Source organism: Diplotaxodon limnothrissa, linkage group LG12 (genome assembly GCF_057381915.1).
Source record: "Diplotaxodon limnothrissa isolate DT_005_m linkage group LG12, D_limnothrissa_male_GT1.1, whole genome shotgun sequence".
NCBI lineage: Eukaryota > Metazoa > Chordata > Actinopteri > Cichliformes > Cichlidae > Diplotaxodon > Diplotaxodon limnothrissa.
This window is the reverse complement of record NC_140607.1, coordinates 15702941-15721534: the sequence shown is the minus strand read 5'-3', so window position 1 is coordinate 15721534 and position 18594 is coordinate 15702941. Positions and strand designations below refer to the sequence as shown.

General features: G+C 36.8%; 1 protein-coding gene across 1 annotated transcript; it reads right to left on the bottom strand.

Annotated features, from left to right (window-relative positions):
- Window positions 1-371: 371 nt before the first annotated feature.
- Window positions 372-7894, bottom strand: LOC146621039 (E3 ubiquitin-protein ligase NEURL3-like). Its single transcript, XM_085367730.1, has 4 exons — window positions 7849-7894; window positions 1007-1516; window positions 694-855; window positions 372-550 (listed from the first exon to the last, which is right to left on the bottom strand). Exons 1-4 carry the CDS (start codon window positions 7877-7879, stop codon window positions 372-374), a joined length of 882 nt encoding a protein of 293 aa, XP_085223856.1. The 5' UTR covers window positions 7880-7894.
- Between the last annotated feature and the right edge of the window lie 10700 nt (window positions 7895-18594).

Sequence of the window (18594 nt, the reverse complement as noted above, 5' to 3'; positions counted from 1 at the left end):
TCATCCTATCATCCTTTTCTGTCTTGTATTCTTCCTCCTGTCTAACAGCTCCATCTTCAACATCCTTTGGCCAGTTTATTCACCATCACTCTTCTGCATAAGTACAAACCATCTTAGCCTTGCTTTTTTAACTTTGTCTCCAAACCACTCAATCTGAGCTGTCCTCTAAATGTACTCATTTCTAGTCCTATCCCGTATGGTCACTAACGGAGACATTCTTAGCATCTTCAATACTGCCAACACTTGGCCTCCTGTCTGTTTGTCTGTGCCACCATCTCCACATCAGCAGACCTTCACTAGCATCTTGTAAATGTTCCTTTTCACTCTTGCTGCTATTCTTCTGTCACAATTCCAGGCTGTTGTCTCAGAGATCAGCTGACCTCTATAAACCACCGCTCCCCCACTGATGGAGCGCTGATCGTGTGTCGACACAGCGGACAGGTGCCAAACTGCTCACAGACTCTGAAGTTGCAGTCTTTACATAAACATCGGTGGCCACAAGGCAGTGTGATTCTGGCCTCTTTCGCCATGCACACCACACAGACGTTATCTGTTGTAAAAAGAGAGAGATCCCAATTACATATGTGACATCAGGAAATGAGACCACACTATCACAGCTGATTTCACTTTTATCTTCTCTGGTCAGAAATGTGCAACTGAAAACAGCCAAAAATGTTTGAAATGACTCTTTACCTTCTGGCATTTTTGTGTCAAGACAGGAGATGCAGTCCTCACGTCTGAAGTCTGAAACATCAGGAACTGAACGAAAGTGACTGTCAGGATCAGGTGAGGCGAGCGGTTCAGGTGCAGGACAGGATCTTCTACGGTAAAGCAGCTTTTTGTTTTTCTTGGAGTCTTCAGCAAAGAGAAAGGAGTATTTGAATAGTCATTCAGTCTATGAATCAGACAACATTTATAACTCTCAGAGCATGTGAATTGCTCTGCATTCACAGAACAGGAAAAACATTCTGTAGGTCAAATATAACCGTGGTTCTAGTGAACTTACCCAGCAGCAAAATGGAGCGCGTCTGCCCGTAGATGTCTATCATGGCCCACAGCGGCTGTTTAGTGTCCACTCCTGGTAGTCGCTCGTACTCCTCGTTGTTGACACCTATGTATATGCTGCCATGAGAAGAAACCCAAAACTCCAGCTCTGAACCTGCTTGGCAGACAGATTCATCCAATGGAACAGCCCAGTGTCCGGACTTGTCAGTGAGGTTGGGGATGGACATGCTGGGCAGAGGCAGAGATCTGGTTGAGGGTGGCACAGTGGTAAAGCCCACACGCAGAGCCCCGTCCCAGATGGATGAATCCTTCTCTATTCTCAGACAAATCTTCTCCTGGATCTTCACTGGACGGTTGCTGAACACCAGCCCATTCTTGAAGGTGTTCTCAGTCTTCTCTGCGAGTCGACCTCCATGACTCAAGCGGACCTTTTCTCCCACAGCCTGACTGTCGAAGGACAGAGGACTGACACAGCGTGAGCTGCATCTGTGTGACACCTCTGACTTGCCAACTACACAGAATTAAATAAAACGTATTAGTGCTGATATAGAAATATTTCTTTGCATGTGATCAGATGCTTAAATATCATGCATACATTTAATGGTTTAATGGAAAATTAGTAGTCTGACTTACTATTAATAAAAGATAACTGAAAATAATGTGACAAGGTTTTCTGTCATGAGCTTATTTTACACCTTTAAGATGTTTCTGAAAAAGATTTTAGTGCAATAATAAAAGCTAATAAACTTGTAAAAAAGTCGTAATAAAATTTGCAAACTCCTGTGCTTTCACTTTTGAGAATGATGTGACACTTTGGACTTCATCCTGATCATTAAATAAAGTGAACTAAGTTGCATTCAATGTCCACTAGGTGGCCTGTGATTATTCATTGTTTATGTCTCACACAGTTATTGTGTTTGCACTTTATCTTTGGCAATAAGCATTTCCTCTAAAATATAAACTTTATCTTTAAAGATTTTTGCATTTAATTCACAGCTTATAATTAAGAATTTTTTTTGCAGTCGTTTGCTAATCCTTACAGTACTTTGCCATTTTTCATATATTCTTTATTGTTTTCATTCAGTTTTCATGGATTTATTTCAATAGATAACAGCAGATTTTACATTCTTCAAAATTGCAAGTGAAAAACATCTGTTTCTCATATTTATGCACTATAATTTCCAAAGTCAATTATGTTGCTTGTTTTCATATAATATAAATAACTGTTTAGTCTAGTAACAATATAGAAACAGCTGACATTTGTTGATTTGGGTATAATAGTTATTGATTTACCAAACTGATATATAAAGCAGCTCTGTAACTTACATTTAAAAATCCTCATAGAGCGTGACCATGGCATTTTGAAGTTGTAAATAATACTTGTCAGCTGAGTCCTGATGGATGATAGTGTGTGTGCTCCTTTATAGTTTCCACATGTGGGTTGAAAACACAAACACTCCCAGCATAACCAGGAAAGGAAAAGAGGAGGGGCTGGGGAAGTGACTGTACATTCTGATGATGTCATTAACCTCCATTCACAGTTCAATGTCTGAGCTGAGTGAGGACATCAGGACACTCACAGTAACAGTCTTATTGAGCTTTAATCTTCTGTGCACAGATTCTATACTATAGTATAGAATCTGTGCACAGAAGCCTAACAATAGTACATATATGTACTATTGTTAGGCTTTGTTTATACATGTGAAATATCAGCCCAAAATGCTTTTTTTTTTTTTTTTTTTTTTTTTTACACTTGTCAGGAATTAAATCCAAACCAACCTGCATGCTTCAAAATAGCCAGACAGTCTTCCAGGGACATAATAAAGACTTTCTGTTTGAATAACAAAACAAAGAAAAAACAAAAGAACTGGATGATGATGGTGCTAATTAAAAATATTGCTGTTTTTTGGTTTGCTTTGGAGTATCTTTGTCAGTCTTCTACTTTGGTTTTAGTTTTTATTTTGATGGATATTTTACGGCTATAAAACCGAAACACATTGAACTGTAGAAGAGTGATGCACTTTTCATGCACAATCTAGATAGATATTAGAACATTAACAGTAGTGTAATAGTTAATGACGCTGAAGGTTTAGGAGATGGCTTCTTTGCTGTTTTGCTGTCAGTTTAATCTTTGTTAACCTGACCTTTTCTGGGAGTGACTTTTATCGGTTGTAAATCTCTGCATCTATCTGCATTTTTGAGAACTTTGTTACACTCGTTCATGCATTAGGAAATCCTTTACACATTAACAAAGGAAAAACAGCGCAGCTTTTTTTTATACTATAAAGTGACTCAGATAAAGCTTTTAAGTTAACCTGTACACAAGTCATAATGAAAGTACCAAACTCTTTTGCTTTTACTTTTGCAGACCAGGTTAAAGTTTGGCCTTAGTCAGATGAGTTACCGACAGAAACAGTTCACTAGATGAGCTTTGATTTAAAATTCAGGGTTAGTTTTCTTTCTTTTGTCATTGCTGCAGTGGGTGGGATGAAAAAAATTTTTATGATGTAAGTTCAATGTGCTGCAGTAAACATCAGCTGAGTGAAAACAGGACAACCATGGCAAAAAGCATAAACATAATCATAAACTTAAGGAGAAGAAGTGAATTTGGAAAGAGTTTATGACCGTAAGGCAGGATTGTCCAACTCCAGGCCTCGAGGGCCGGTGTCCTGCAGGTCTTAGACGTGTCCTTGATCCACAACACAGCTGATTTAAATGGCTAAATGACCTCCTCAACAGTTAATGAACTCATCATTTGATTTAGGTGTGTGGACATAAGGTGATATCTAAAACCTGCAGGACAACGGCCCCCGAGGCCTGGAAGGTTGGACACTCTGGCTGTAAGGCTTTTGTCATATATAATCCAAAATGAGAAGAACAACACAAGAAACAAAAAACCTTTAGGATCTGAAAAATGTCCAATAAATGAATCACACCTCTTTATAAATACAAATAGTTACTCACAGAACAAGACTAAGTTTAAAACCTGCTGATTTGTTGTTGCATGTTGTTTGTTCACTGAACTCTAAGTTAAAGAATACGTTTTTTTATACAAATATGGGGTAACATTGCATACTAAAGAAAAGGTGCTACACCTATCAGGAAGATCAAACCACGAGAGCCGAATACAAAAGTTAGCTTTGATCTTCATTAATTTTCATGTCACAGCCAAACAGTCTTCCAGCTCTTTAATAAACTATTTGAAATAACGAACAAACAAACAATAGGAAAGCTCCGTGGGGCTGAGGATGGAAATTTGGGCCTTCAAAATCAAACTACAAACTATTTTTGTTTTATTTTGACCACCAGTGTTATTAATTTGTCACAGTCTGACAATAGAGAATAAGGTTTTTAATTTCACTGAGATTTTACTGTCATGGTTCTGGGTCCTTTTAGGCCAGCATTTTGTGTTTTCTTGTATTCCTGTGGTAGTTTGTATTATTAGATTATGTTCTGGTTCATTAGTGGTCTTTAGTTTTCTATTGTGAGTTATATTCCCTGTTTAGTATTTTCCCCTTGCGTCTGTGATGTCTCTCTCTGTGTCTGCGTTGTCTTGTGTCTTGTTTCCTCCTCGTGTTTCATTCTGTTTTCACCTGCCTGCCATGTTTATCCATGTTTCCCCAGTCAGTCACGTCTCTGTGTCTGTCTGCACCTCTGTGCGTGTGTTCCCATTGCTTCCTGTTTTATTTTGGTAGTTTCCTATCTGTGTGCGCCATGTTTTGCTTTGCTTCTGCTATTGTGAAGGTACCTTGTCTGATCTGTTATATTTAGCTTTATTTTCTTCTGTCCACCGTCACGGTCTCCCTCAGTCCACACTGTGTGTTCTGTCTGCTAAAACTGCTAGTTTATTTTGTATCTTCAGTTAAGTTAGTTTTTCCTTGTTCAGCAATAAAGCTGTTTTTTGAGTTTATGTTTCACATCCTGGAGTCTGCATTAATGCACCCAAATGCATTTGGGTCCTCCCTTCCTGCCTGCTGCATGCAGTTTATGACATTTACAACTGCAAACAATACAACAATGTAAATAAATAATAATAAAACTAAATGGACTGAATTGGACGTTTGAAGAAGCATCAAACATCTTTTTTTTGGTAACTGTTAGGTTTTGTATTGTTGATTGTCATTTATGCTTAGAAATATTCAACCATATATGCTTAGAGGTGTATAATCAATTGTGTAGTGATAGGATGTGTGATCTTTAGCAGGCTGCAAAGGCTTGGTGTGCATTCCTGGAATTTTTTGGTAGGATAAACGTGGCTGTATCTGTTTTAGTCTAAGTGCTTTTTTACATATAGATGAACTGTTGGATTTTCCAGACCAGCAGGTTTAGGGAAGTTGTTTATGGGGCCACACTCTGCCCCCCCCCCCCCCCCCCCCCCCCCCCCCCCCCCCCACACACACACACACACACACACACACACACACACACACACACAGACACACACGCAGGCAAGGTACTCTTTGTTTGTATGAAGACGTCATATGTTAATGAACCTATGCATATTCATTTAACCTCAATAAAAGACCAGTGTTACGGGGGAGCGGACGAGAGCAACTGGGGTCAAGCGAAGGAACGGCGTTTGTCCGGTTCTCTCCCATGCACGAGAAACATGAAGAACTTTGCCTACTTCGTGTCTTGCTTGCTGTGTAATTATATTGTCTTCAACGTTCCAGCGAATAGGTTCAAGCTACAAACCTATCAGTAACCCAAACCTGAATTGATGATTTGTACCAGTACAGTTTACTTTAGTTACACATTAACAATAGAAACTGCTTAGGGTTGTTTTTTTTTTAATATAAATGGTAAAGTCTTTCAGATAAAGCTTTCAATATAACTATAGATGTAGATAAAGTTTTAAACAAATCATATTGAAACTCTTCTTTTACTTTTGAGGACTATGTGAAGGTTCAACCACATTCTACCATTAATATTTAACTGCTGCACACTTGCATCTGCTGCAGGTTTTCTATCAGAGGAGTTTCAGTCTTCTGCAAGCGTCTGTTTTCTTTTCTTTAGCATGATCCATTTAATAATAGTGTTATTTGCAGTAAGTTTCATAATATTAAGAGCAACAAATTACACTTTACTAATGTTGCCATAGTTTAACCATCAAAGAATTTGACAATTGTTCAACATAGTAATTTCACAGAAAGTTGCTTTAAACGGAGCACATTTTGCACTCAATGTTTTAAGTCATACACTTTTAATGTTAATCAGACAAAAAAAAAGGTTGAGTATATTTTAATCATATAGAAACACAGTTCAGTAAATTTACATCAACTTCTGATCTCAAAGACTGCAGATTTACATGTTTAACAAACAGAAAACAACTCATATACAAAGTTTTACATCAGGTTCTGTTCACTGTGTTTGTGTGTTAGTCACTCAGCAGTTTTTATTTGATGATGATTCCTGGCTGATGTCTTGGAGGTTAGATGGTCCCTGAAATAGTTATATGTTAGTGACCAATAAAAATTGAACCAATGTGAAGCAACGCAAACCCCGGGGTGTAGAGCTTCTGAGTACACACAGCAGTCCTGAACCCCTCCTCCTGCTGTTGGGTACCCTTTCATCCTTTGTTCTTTCTTGGTGAGTCTTAAGTTTTTATTTTATTCTTTCAACTGTACAAATGTCATATTACCCCAATCATTATATGTTTATCAATATTTTCCCCCAATCAGTTTTTAATCATACATGTTTCTTTTGTTTAATCTTAAACTTGGTTACACAACTTTCTGGCACCATAACTTTTCGAGTGCCAGTCCTGGCATCCATCATTTATAATTGGGTCACTTTGTCAGTTTAATGGCCAAAGTGAGTTCGAAGGTTTGCAAAAAGGCAGATAACAGTTAATCATTTTGGCAATTTTGTCGGGTTCGCTTGTCAGAAGTACACGACTATCCATGATAAGAAAGGGTACTTTTCACCTATGGTGGCTGAGGCAAGAAAACAGAATCCTAGGTGCATCCTAGGCAGGGCCAGGTTTGTTTACCATATAGGCTGTGGAAGGGCTGGATACAGAATGAAGACGAGCAGAGAGTCCCAGGTGCACATTTAGCAGTGCCAAGTTGAAATAACTCTATGTTTGGACTTGTCACCATTGGCCATAACACAATCAATCCTAATTATTACATTTTCAAACAGCATTGATCAACATGTGTTCATACAAGAAGTGGCACAAACTTCATTAATATAACTATAGATAATATTTGACCTAAATATGTGGGTCTTGTGATTTGAACATGTATGTTAGAGGATTATCATAATGATTACATTATATAAAACACTCCAGTGTAGGTATATATAGTATATTTGCGAGTATATGTCCAGTGTATACAGGTATATATGTCAAATATCATAAAAAATCCACAACAAAACTCTCTAGATCAATGTCCACTAGGTGGCTTGTGATGACTCATTGTTTAGGTGTGACTCTCACACAATATGTGTGCACTTTATCTTATAGGAAGCTGAGCATTTCCTCTAAAACATAAACTTTATCGTGGCGGTCATTCGCTAATCCTTAAAGTACTTTCTCTGTTTTATTTATTTTATTTTATTTATCATCAGTGATGTTTTACTTAATAACAACAGATCACTCTGAAATTCTTAAGAAAATTGAACCTTTGAGAGAAAATACAGCTGTCTCATAATGATATGCTATAAATTCCTTAAAAATAATCAATATTCTTGTCTACATGTACAAAATCTAAATTACTGTTTATTCTTGTAAAAAGACTGAAAAAGCTGTTATGTGTTGATTTTAGCATAATAAATGATTTACCAGACTGATAGATAAAGCAGTATTTTAACTTATATATCAAGTTCTCTGTTAAGATTTACCAGAGCTCTTCTCCTTAGTTTGCGTTGCCATCTTAAAGACGTAACTAATACTTGTTGAATGAGTTCCACGTTTGAGTGTGACATGGGAACTGCTGGGTGCTTGAAGACATGGAGTGCATATGGTTTGAAAACACAAACACTTCCAGAATCGCAGGAAAAATGAAAGGGCAGGGACGGAGGAACGAACCCAATGTAGGAGATTTCCCAGAATTATTTTGAGAGTTTGGTTGTGACCAGTTTCCTTATTTACTGTGTAACCCCTGTTTCTTTGAGAGCAGACAAACAATTTTGATAATTAAAGTAGATTAATGCACGTAATCCTTTTTTTTTTTTTGTGGGGGGGGGGTTATTAACTGGCATTTTAATCTTATAGTGCCACGTGGCCTTATTGAAAGAATTTAGTTTTATCTGTTGTAGATCTAAAGTGTTCTGCATGTTTACATCTCTGGGAACATCATGTAACGTTGGAAACCATCAGGACAATCACGGTTAATTTTTTTTTCATCTGAGAATAAAACTTTCTTCCACTTTTCAGTGTTCTGTGGCATTCAAGGAAACAAGGCCTTTGAAGCCCTTTTTTTTTTGAAGCCCTTGAGTATGCCGCTTGATGGTTATGGGGCTGCAGTTCGCACCAGTAAAAGCCTTAATTTGGATCGTCCAATGTCTTAAAGGACAGCCAATTGGTTCGTGCTGGTGAAATTATTTTGCTGGTTTAACTTTTTTGTTCCATAACAAATGGAGATTAAAGTGATAGAGCCCCTCTGTCCACTATTGAAAAGTCACTGATTTATAGCTGACTGGGAGATGATATCTAAAAATCATGCATGTATGGTTGACTGGGAGACAATCCTGTATTAGTCAACATTAAATGTTGTCCTTTGAGATTTAAACATAAGACTGGGAATAATATTAAACTAAAGATTTAAACCTTTAGTTCCAATTTGTTCTTTTCATTTAACAACACCACCCAGAGTCAAAATTATCATCAACAGACACATTCATCCTGGGGAAAAATGAGTGAGGGAGACCATCAGAGTTAAGCTGGGTTTGCTGGCTGCAGAGGTTTCATCAAACATGTCCTGTTTTAAGTGTTCTGTTACTCACTGAAGCACCCATCTTGTCAGAAAGATCAGAGAGATTGAAGCTCATTGCAAGGATCAAGCAGGACTCAGAATCTTCACCAGCAGCTCCCTCAGAGGGAAATCTTCAGACCTCCACCGTAGAAGATGGACAAACCCAGCACTTTATGAACAGTGTGATAGTGACCTTTGCTTTGTGTATGTTAGACAAACTTACAAGTTTAGACCTGAAGCATTCAGCATCTTTATATCTCTGGCAGATTTCTCTTGCACTTGTTTATACATTACAAGTTACTTTAGTTACACATTAACAATAGAAAAAAAGGCATAGGGTTGTTTTTTTAATATAAATGATAAAGTCTTTCAGATAAATATTTCAATATAACTATAAATGTAGATAAAGTTGTAAACAAGTCATATTGAAACCCGCAAACTCTGCTTTCACTTTTGAGAACCACGTGAAGGTTTGACCTTCATCTACGATTAATATTTAACTCATACACATTACAACAGAGTGAATCTTTTATTTTTAAATAGTCAGCAGTTTTTATTTGGTGATGATTCCTGGCTGATGTCTTGGAGGTTAGATGGTCCCTGAAATAGTTATATGTTAGTGACCAATAAAAATTGAACCAATGTGAAGCAACGCAAACCCCGGGGTGTAGAGCTTCTGAGTACACACAGCAGTCCTGAACCCCTCCTCCTGCTGTTGGGTACCCTTTCATCCTTTGTTCTTTCTTGGTGAGTCTTAAGTTTTTATTTTATTCTTTCAACTGTACAAATGTCATATTACCCCAATCATTATATGTTTATCAATATTTTCCCCCAATCAGTTTTTAATCATACATGTTTCTTTTGTTTAATCTTAAACTTGGTTACACAACTTTCTGGCACCATAACTTTTCGAGTGCCAGTCCTGGCATCCATCATTTATAATTGGGTCACTTTGTCAGTTTAATGGCCAAAGTGAGTTCGAAGGTTTGCAAAAAGGCAGATAACAGTTAATCATTTTGGCAATTTTGTCGGGTTCGCTTGTCAGAAGTACACGACTATCCATGATAAGAAAGGGTACTTTTCACCTATGGTGGCTGAGGCAAGAAAACAGAATCCTAGGTGCATCCTAGGCAGGGCCAGGTTTGTTTACCATATAGGCTGTGGAAGGGCTGGATACAGAATGAAGACGAGCAGAGAGTCCCAGGTGCACATTTAGCAGTGCCAAGTTGAAATAACTCTATGTTTGGACTTGTCACCATTGGCCATAACACAATCAATCCTAATTATTACATTTTCAAACAGCATTGATCAACATGTGTTCATACAAGAAGTGGCACAAACTTCATTAATATAACTATAGATAATATTTGACCTAAATATGTGGGTCTTGTGATTTGAACATGTATGTTAGAGGATTATCATAATGATTACATTATATAAAACACTCCAGTGTAGGTATATATAGTATATTTGCGAGTATATGTCCAGTGTATACAGGTATATATGTCAAATATCATAAAAAATCCACAACAAAACTCTCTAGATCAATGTCCACTAGGTGGCTTGTGATGACTCATTGTTTAGGTGTGACTCTCACACAATATGTGTGCACTTTATCTTATAGGAAGCTGAGCATTTCCTCTAAAACATAAACTTTATCGTGGCGGTCATTCGCTAATCCTTAAAGTACTTTCTCTGTTTTATTTATTTTATTTTATTTATCATCAGTGATGTTTTACTTAATAACAACAGATCACTCTGAAATTCTTAAGAAAATTGAACCTTTGAGAGAAAATACAGCTGTCTCATAATGATATGCTATAAATTCCTTAAAAATAATCAATATTCTTGTCTACATGTACAAAATCTAAATTACTGTTTATTCTTGTAAAAAGACTGAAAAAGCTGTTTTGTGTTGATTTTAGCATAATAAATGATTTACCAGACTGATAGATAAAGCAGTATTTTAACTTATATATCAAGTTCTCTGTTAAGATTTACCAGAGCTCTTCTCCTTAGTTTGCGTTGCCATCTTAAAGACGTAACTAATACTTGTTGAATGAGTTCCACGTTTGAGTGTGACATGGGAACTGCTGGGTGCTTGAAGACATGGAGTGCATATGGTTTGAAAACACAAACACTTCCAGAATCGCAGGAAAAATGAAAGGGCAGGGACGGAGGAACGAACCCAATGTAGGAGATTTCCCAGAATTATTTTGAGAGTTTGGTTGTGACCAGTTTCCTTATTTACTGTGTAACCCCTGTTTCTTTGAGAGCAGACAAACAATTTTGATAATTAAAGTAGATTAATGCACGTAATCCTTTTTTTTTTTTTTTGTGGGGGGGGGGGGGTTATTAACTGGCATTTTAATCTTATAGTGCCACGTGGCCTTATTGAAAGAATTTAGTTTTATCTGTTGTAGATCTAAAGTGTTCTGCATGTTTACATCTCTGGGAACATCATGTAACGTTGGAAACCATCAGGACAATCACGGTTAATTTTTTTTTCATCTGAGAATAAAACTTTCTTCCACTTTTCAGTGTTCTGTGGCATTCAAGGAAACAAGGCCTTTGAAGCCCTTTTTTTTTTTGAAGCCCTTGAGTATGCCGCTTGATGGTTATGGGGCTGCAGTTCGCACCAGTAAAAGCCTTAATTTGGATCGTCCAATGTCTTAAAGGACAGCCAATTGGTTCGTGCTGGTGAAATTATTTTGCTGGTTTAACTTTTTTGTTCCATAACAAATGGAGATTAAAGTGATAGAGCCCCTCTGTCCACTATTGAAAAGTCACTGATTTATAGCTGACTGGGAGATGATATCTAAAAATCATGCATGTATGGTTGACTGGGAGACAATCCTGTATTAGTCAACATTAAATGTTGTCCTTTGAGATTTAAACATAAGACTGGGAATAATATTAAACTAAAGATTTAAACCTTTAGTTCCAATTTGTTCTTTTCATTTAACAACACCACCCAGAGTCAAAATTATCATCAACAGACACATTCATCCTGGGGAAAAATGAGTGAGGGAGACCATCAGAGTTAAGCTGGGTTTGCTGGCTGCAGAGGTTTCATCAAACATGTCCTGTTTTAAGTGTTCTGTTACTCACTGAAGCACCCATCTTGTCAGAAAGATCAGAGAGATTGAAGCTCATTGCAAGGATCAAGCAGGACTCAGAATCTTCACCAGCAGCTCCCTCAGAGGGAAATCTTCAGACCTCCACCGTAGAAGATGGACAAACCCAGCACTTTATGAACAGTGTGATAGTGACCTTTGCTTTGTGTATGTTAGACAAACTTACAAGTTTAGACCTGAAGCATTCAGCATCTTTATATCTCTGGCAGATTTCTCTTGCACTTGTTTATACATTACAAGTTACTTTAGTTACACATTAACAATAGAAAAAAAGGCATAGGGTTGTTTTTTTAATATAAATGATAAAGTCTTTCAGATAAATATTTCAATATAACTATAAATGTAGATAAAGTTGTAAACAAGTCATATTGAAACCCGCAAACTCTGCTTTCACTTTTGAGAACCACGTGAAGGTTTGACCTTCATCTACGATTAATATTTAACTCATACACATTACAACAGAGTGAATCTTTTATTTTTAAATAGTCAGCAGTTTTTATTTGGTGATAATTCCTGGCTGATGTCTTGGAGGTTAGATGGTCCCTGAAATAGTTATATGTTAGTGACCAATAAAAATTGAACCAATGTGAAGCAACGCAAACCCCGGGGTGTAGAGCTTCTGAGTACACACAGCAGTCCTGAACCCCTCCTCCTGCTGTTGGGTACCCTTTCATCCTTTGTTCTTTCTTGGTGAGTCTTAAGTTTTTATTTTATTCTTTCAACTGTACAAATGTCATATTACCCCAATCATTATATGTTTATCAATATTTTCCCCCCAATCAGTTTTTAATCATACATGTTTCTTTTGTTTAATCTTAAACTTGGTTACACAACTTTCTGGCACCATAACTTTTCGAGTGCCAGTCCTGGCATCCATCATTTATAATTGGGTCACTTTGTCAGTTTAATGGCCAAAGTGAGTTCGAAGGTTTGCAAAAAGGCAGATAACAGTTAATCATTTTGGCAATTTTGTCGGGTTCGCTTGTCAGAAGTACACGACTATCCATGATAAGAAAGGGTACTTTTCACCTATGGTGGCTGAGGCAAGAAAACAGAATCCTAGGTGCATCCTAGGCAGGGCCAGGTTTGTTTACCATATAGGCTGTGGAAGGGCTGGATACAGAATGAAGACGAGCAGAGAGTCCCAGGTGCACATTTAGCAGTGCCAAGTTGAAATAACTCTATGTTTGGACTTGTCACCATTGGCCATAACACAATCAATCCTAATTATTACATTTTCAAACAGCATTGATCAACATGTGTTCATACAAGAAGTGGCACAAACTTCATTAATATAACTATAGATAATATTTGACCTAAATATGTGGGTCTTGTGATTTGAACATGTATGTTAGAGGATTATCATAATGATTACATTATATAAAACACTCCAGTGTAGGTATATATAGTATATTTGCGAGTATATGTCCAGTGTATACAGGTATATATGTCAAATATCATAAAAAATCCACAACAAAACTCTCTAGATCAATGTCCACTAGGTGGCTTGTGATGACTCATTGTTTAGGTGTGACTCTCACACAATATGTGTGCACTTTATCTTATAGGAAGCTGAGCATTTCCTCTAAAACATAAACTTTATCGTGGCGGTCATTCGCTAATCCTTAAAGTACTTTCTCTGTTTTATTTATTTTATTTTATTTATCATCAGTGATGTTTTACTTAATAACAACAGATCACTCTGAAATTCTTAAGAAAATTGAACCTTTGAGAGAAAATACAGCTGTCTCATAATGATATGCTATAAATTCCTTAAAAATAATCAATATTCTTGTCTACATGTACAAAATCTAAATTACTGTTTATTCTTGTAAAAAGACTGAAAAAGCTGTTATGTGTTGATTTTAGCATAATAAATGATTTACCAGACTGATAGATAAAGCAGTATTTTAACTTATATATCAAGTTCTCTGTTAAGATTTACCAGAGCTCTTCTCCTTAGTTTGCGTTGCCATCTTAAAGACGTAACTAATACTTGTTGAATGAGTTCCACTTTTGAGTGTGACATGGGAACTGCTGGGTGCTTGAAGACATGGAGTGCATATGGTTTGAAAACACAAACACTTCCAGAATCGCAGGAAAAATGAAAGGGCAGGGACGGAGGAACGAACCCAATGTAGGAGATTTCCCAGAATTATTTTGAGAGTTTGGTTGTGACCAGTTTCCTTATTTACTGTGTAACCCCTGTTTCTTTGAGAGCAGACAAACAATTTTGATAATTAAAGTAGATTAATGCACGTAATCCTTTTTTTTTTTTTTGTGGGGGGGGGGTTATTAACTGGCATTTTAATCTTATAGTGCCACGTGGCCTTATTGAAAGAATTTAGTTTTATCTGTTGTAGATCTAAAGTGTTCTGCATGTTTACATCTCTGGGAACATCATGTAACGTTGGAAACCATCAGGACAATCACGGTTAATTTTTTTTTCATCTGAGAATAAAACTTTCTTCCACTTTTCAGTGTTCTGTGGCATTCAAGGAAACAAGGCCTTTGAAGCCCTTTTTTTTTTGAAGCCCTTGAGTATGCCGCTTGATGGTTATGGGGCTGCAGTTCGCACCAGTAAAAGCCTTAATTTGGATCGTCCAATGTCTTAAAGGACAGCCAATTGGTTCGTGCTGGTGAAATTATTTTGCTGGTTTAACTTTTTTGTTCCATAACAAATGGAGATTAAAGTGATAGAGCCCCTCTGTCCACTATTGAAAAGTCACTGATTTATAGCTGACTGGGAGATGATATCTAAAAATCATGCATGTATGGTTGACTGGGAGACAATCCTGTATTAGTCAACATTAAATGTTGTCCTTTGAGATTTAAACATAAGACTGGGAATAATATTAAACTAAAGATTTAAACCTTTAGTTCCAATTTGTTCTTTTCATTTAACAACACCACCCAGAGTCAAAATTATCATCAACAGACACATTCATCCTGGGGAAAAATGAGTGAGGGAGACCATCAGAGTTAAGCTGGGTTTGCTGGCTGCAGAGGTTTCATCAAACATGTCCTGTTTTAAGTGTTCTGTTACTCACTGAAGCACCCATCTTGTCAGAAAGATCAGAGAGATTGAAGCTCATTGCAAGGATCAAGCAGGACTCAGAATCTTCACCAGCAGCTCCCTCAGAGGGAAATCTTCAGACCTCCACCGTAGAAGATGGACAAACCCAGCACTTTATGAACAGTGTGATAGTGACCTTTGCTTTGTGTATGTTAGACAAACTTACAAGTTTAGACCTGAAGCATTCAGCATCTTTATATCTCTGGCAGATTTCTCTTGCACTTGTTTATACATTACAAGTTACTTTAGTTACACATTAACAATAGAAAAAAAGGCATAGGGTTGTTTTTTTAATATAAATGATAAAGTCTTTCAGATAAATATTTCAATATAACTATAAATGTAGATAAAGTTGTAAACAAGTCATATTGAAACCCGCAAACTCTGCTTTCACTTTTGAGAACCACGTGAAGGTTTGACCTTCATCTACGATTAATATTTAACTCATACACATTACAACAGAGTGAATCTTTTATTTTTAAATAGTCAGCAGTTTTTATTTGGTGATGATTCCTGGCTGATGTCTTGGAGCTTAGATGATCCCTGAAATAGTTATATATTAGTGATCCTGATACATGCTCAGTCATCCAGCTAAGAAAATCCCAAAAGGTTGATTCTGTTCATATAGACGTAACGTTTTCAGTGGGAGAAACGTTTCGTCACTATGTCCAGATGAAGAGAATCAACCTTTTGGGATATTAGTGAATACATACACATTTGATAAAACAATGTAATTAAATGCAGTTCTAACTCTAAAACATTTTTTGCACATTGCATAAACTTAAATTGTCACAATATATTCAAAGTTCTCTTCATGTTAACAATATAAAATCAGAGAACAAAATTCAGAAACATGTGACAAAGTTTTCTGATTGGAGATCACTTGTGCTTCTTTTGCACCATAAAGCTGTTGAAGTTTGATTAACCACTTATATACTATTTCTTTACCTGTAGTAACAAAGACACCAGTAAACCCGGATAAACTTGTAAAAAAGTCATAATATAATCAGCAAACTTATATGCTTCCACCTTTGAGAAACATGTGAAGCTTTGCACTTCATCCTTATCAGTTGAAGCAAACTCTCAAGGTCAATGTCCACTAGGTGGCTTGTGATGACTCATTGTTTAGGTGTGACTCTCACACAATTACTACGTGTGCACTTTATCTTATAGGAAGCTGAGCATTTCCTCTAAAACATAAACGTTATCATGGCAGTCATTCTCTAATCCTTAAAGTACTTTCTCTGTTTTATTTATTTTATTTTATTTATCATCAGTGATGTTTTACTTAATAATAACAGATCACTCTGAAATTCTTAAGCCCTGTAGGAGTGTCCCCCCAAGAGGGACATGGACACTCTAATGATCCTCTACCTAATCACACGAGCCAAGGTGTGAAAACAGGTGTATGTCAAAATCAGCTGAGGTTTCGGGTGAGCTCATTGTGAAACCTAGCCCTACCTTGTATGTAAGTACAGGGTACTTCCACCTTGTTGCCTGCAAATTGCATGCCAATACAGGGTACTTACAGAGTACTTGTTTAATTATTTCTTGCAAAAAGTGATACTTGTTTCTTGCAAATTGCATGTAAGTAAAGGTTACTTGTGTGTGCAATTTGTATGCAAGTGCAGGGTACTTAAAGTGTACTTGTTTCATTTTTCTGGCAAAAACCTGACTTGTTGGCTGCAAAACACACGTAAGTACAGTGTACTCGTCCCTTACTTGCGTCGTGTTATAAGGTGCTACAGAAATGCCATTGATTTATATAGTTGAAGAAATGTGGCTTTATAGTTGACTGGGAGATTAAAGTGGTAGAGCCCATCTGTCCACTATTGAAAAGTCACTGATTTATAGCTGACTGGGAGATGATATCTAAAAATCATGCATGTATGGTTGACTGGGAGACAATTAGTCAACATTGTCCTTTAATTTAAACATAAGACTGGGAATAATATTAAACTAAAGATTTAAACCTTTAGTTCCAATTTGTTCTTTTCATTTAACCACACCACCAAGAGTCAAAATTATCATCAACAGACACATTCATCCTGGGGGAAAATGAGTGAGGGAGACCATCAGAGTTAAGCTGGGTTTGCTGGCTGCAGAGGTTTGGAGAGACTCTCTCCCTCTCATCAAATGACTTACTTTAGTTACACATTAACAATGGGAAAAAAAGGCATAGGGTTGTTTTTTAATATAAATGATAACGTCTTTCAGATAAATATTTCAATATAACTATAAATGTAGATAAAGTTGTAAACAAGTCATATTGAAACCACCAAACTCTTCTTTCACTTTTGAGAACCACGTGAAGGTTTGACCTTCATCTACAATTAATATTTAACTCATACTGTCATGATCCTGGGTCCTTTTGACCCAGCATTTTGTGTTTTCTCTTATTGCGATTTTGGTTCTGTTCTTCCTCTGTTTAGTGTTTATTCGGTTCTGCTCATGTATTCCTGTGTTAAGTCCGCGTTTCTTAGTCTGTGTCCTTGCTTTGTAAGTTCCTGTTTTATTGTGAAGGTCTGTGTCTTATGTCAGTGTGTTCTGGTTACGTTTCCCCTGCCTCGTCAGCTGTGATGTCTTCCAGGTGTGTTCCCCTCCTGTTTCCCTTCTCCTGATTCCTGGCGTGTGTGTTTATAGTGTGTGTTACCTCGTCCTCGTTGCTGGTTCGTCTGTGTTGTTTCCCCTCGATCTCCCTGCGTCTCTCTGTATGTATTTCCCCGGACCTCCCTGCATCTTCGTTTCTGGGTTGTTTTGTTAGTTTTACCCAGTTTAGGTTTCCGGTTTCATGTTCACCCACCATTGCTGTTTGTACCCACTCCTGTAAATAAATACTCACCTGCACCAGAGCTGCCGCCTTTTGGGTCCTTTCTACAACTCCACACGTCTGCCACACCGGACGTGATACATACACATTACAACAGAGTGAATCTTTTATTTTTATGAAACAAGAACAGGTTGAGTATATTTTAATAATATAGAAATGCAGTTCAGTAAATTTACATCAACTTTTCATCTCAAAGACTCTGCAGATTTACAAGTTTAACAAAAAGAAAATAATTCATATACAAAATTTTACATCAGGTGCTATTCATTGTGTTTGTCTGTTATTTTTTTTAATATTAATGACAAAGTATTTCAGATAAAGCATTCAATATAACTATAAATGTAGATAAAGTTGTAAACAAGTCATATTGAAACCCGCAAACTCTGCTTTCACTTTTGAGAACCACATGAAGATTTGACCTTCATCTACGATTAATATTTAACTGCTGCACATTTGCAGCTGCTGCAGATTTTATCATTTTCAGTCTTCTGCAAGTGTCTGTTTTCAGCTACACAATCTTTTTATATTTGAAGGTCACGTATTTCTTTTCTTTACCATTATCGATTTAATAATAGTGCTATTTGCAGTAAGTTTCATAATATTAAGAGCAACAAAATACATTTTATTAAT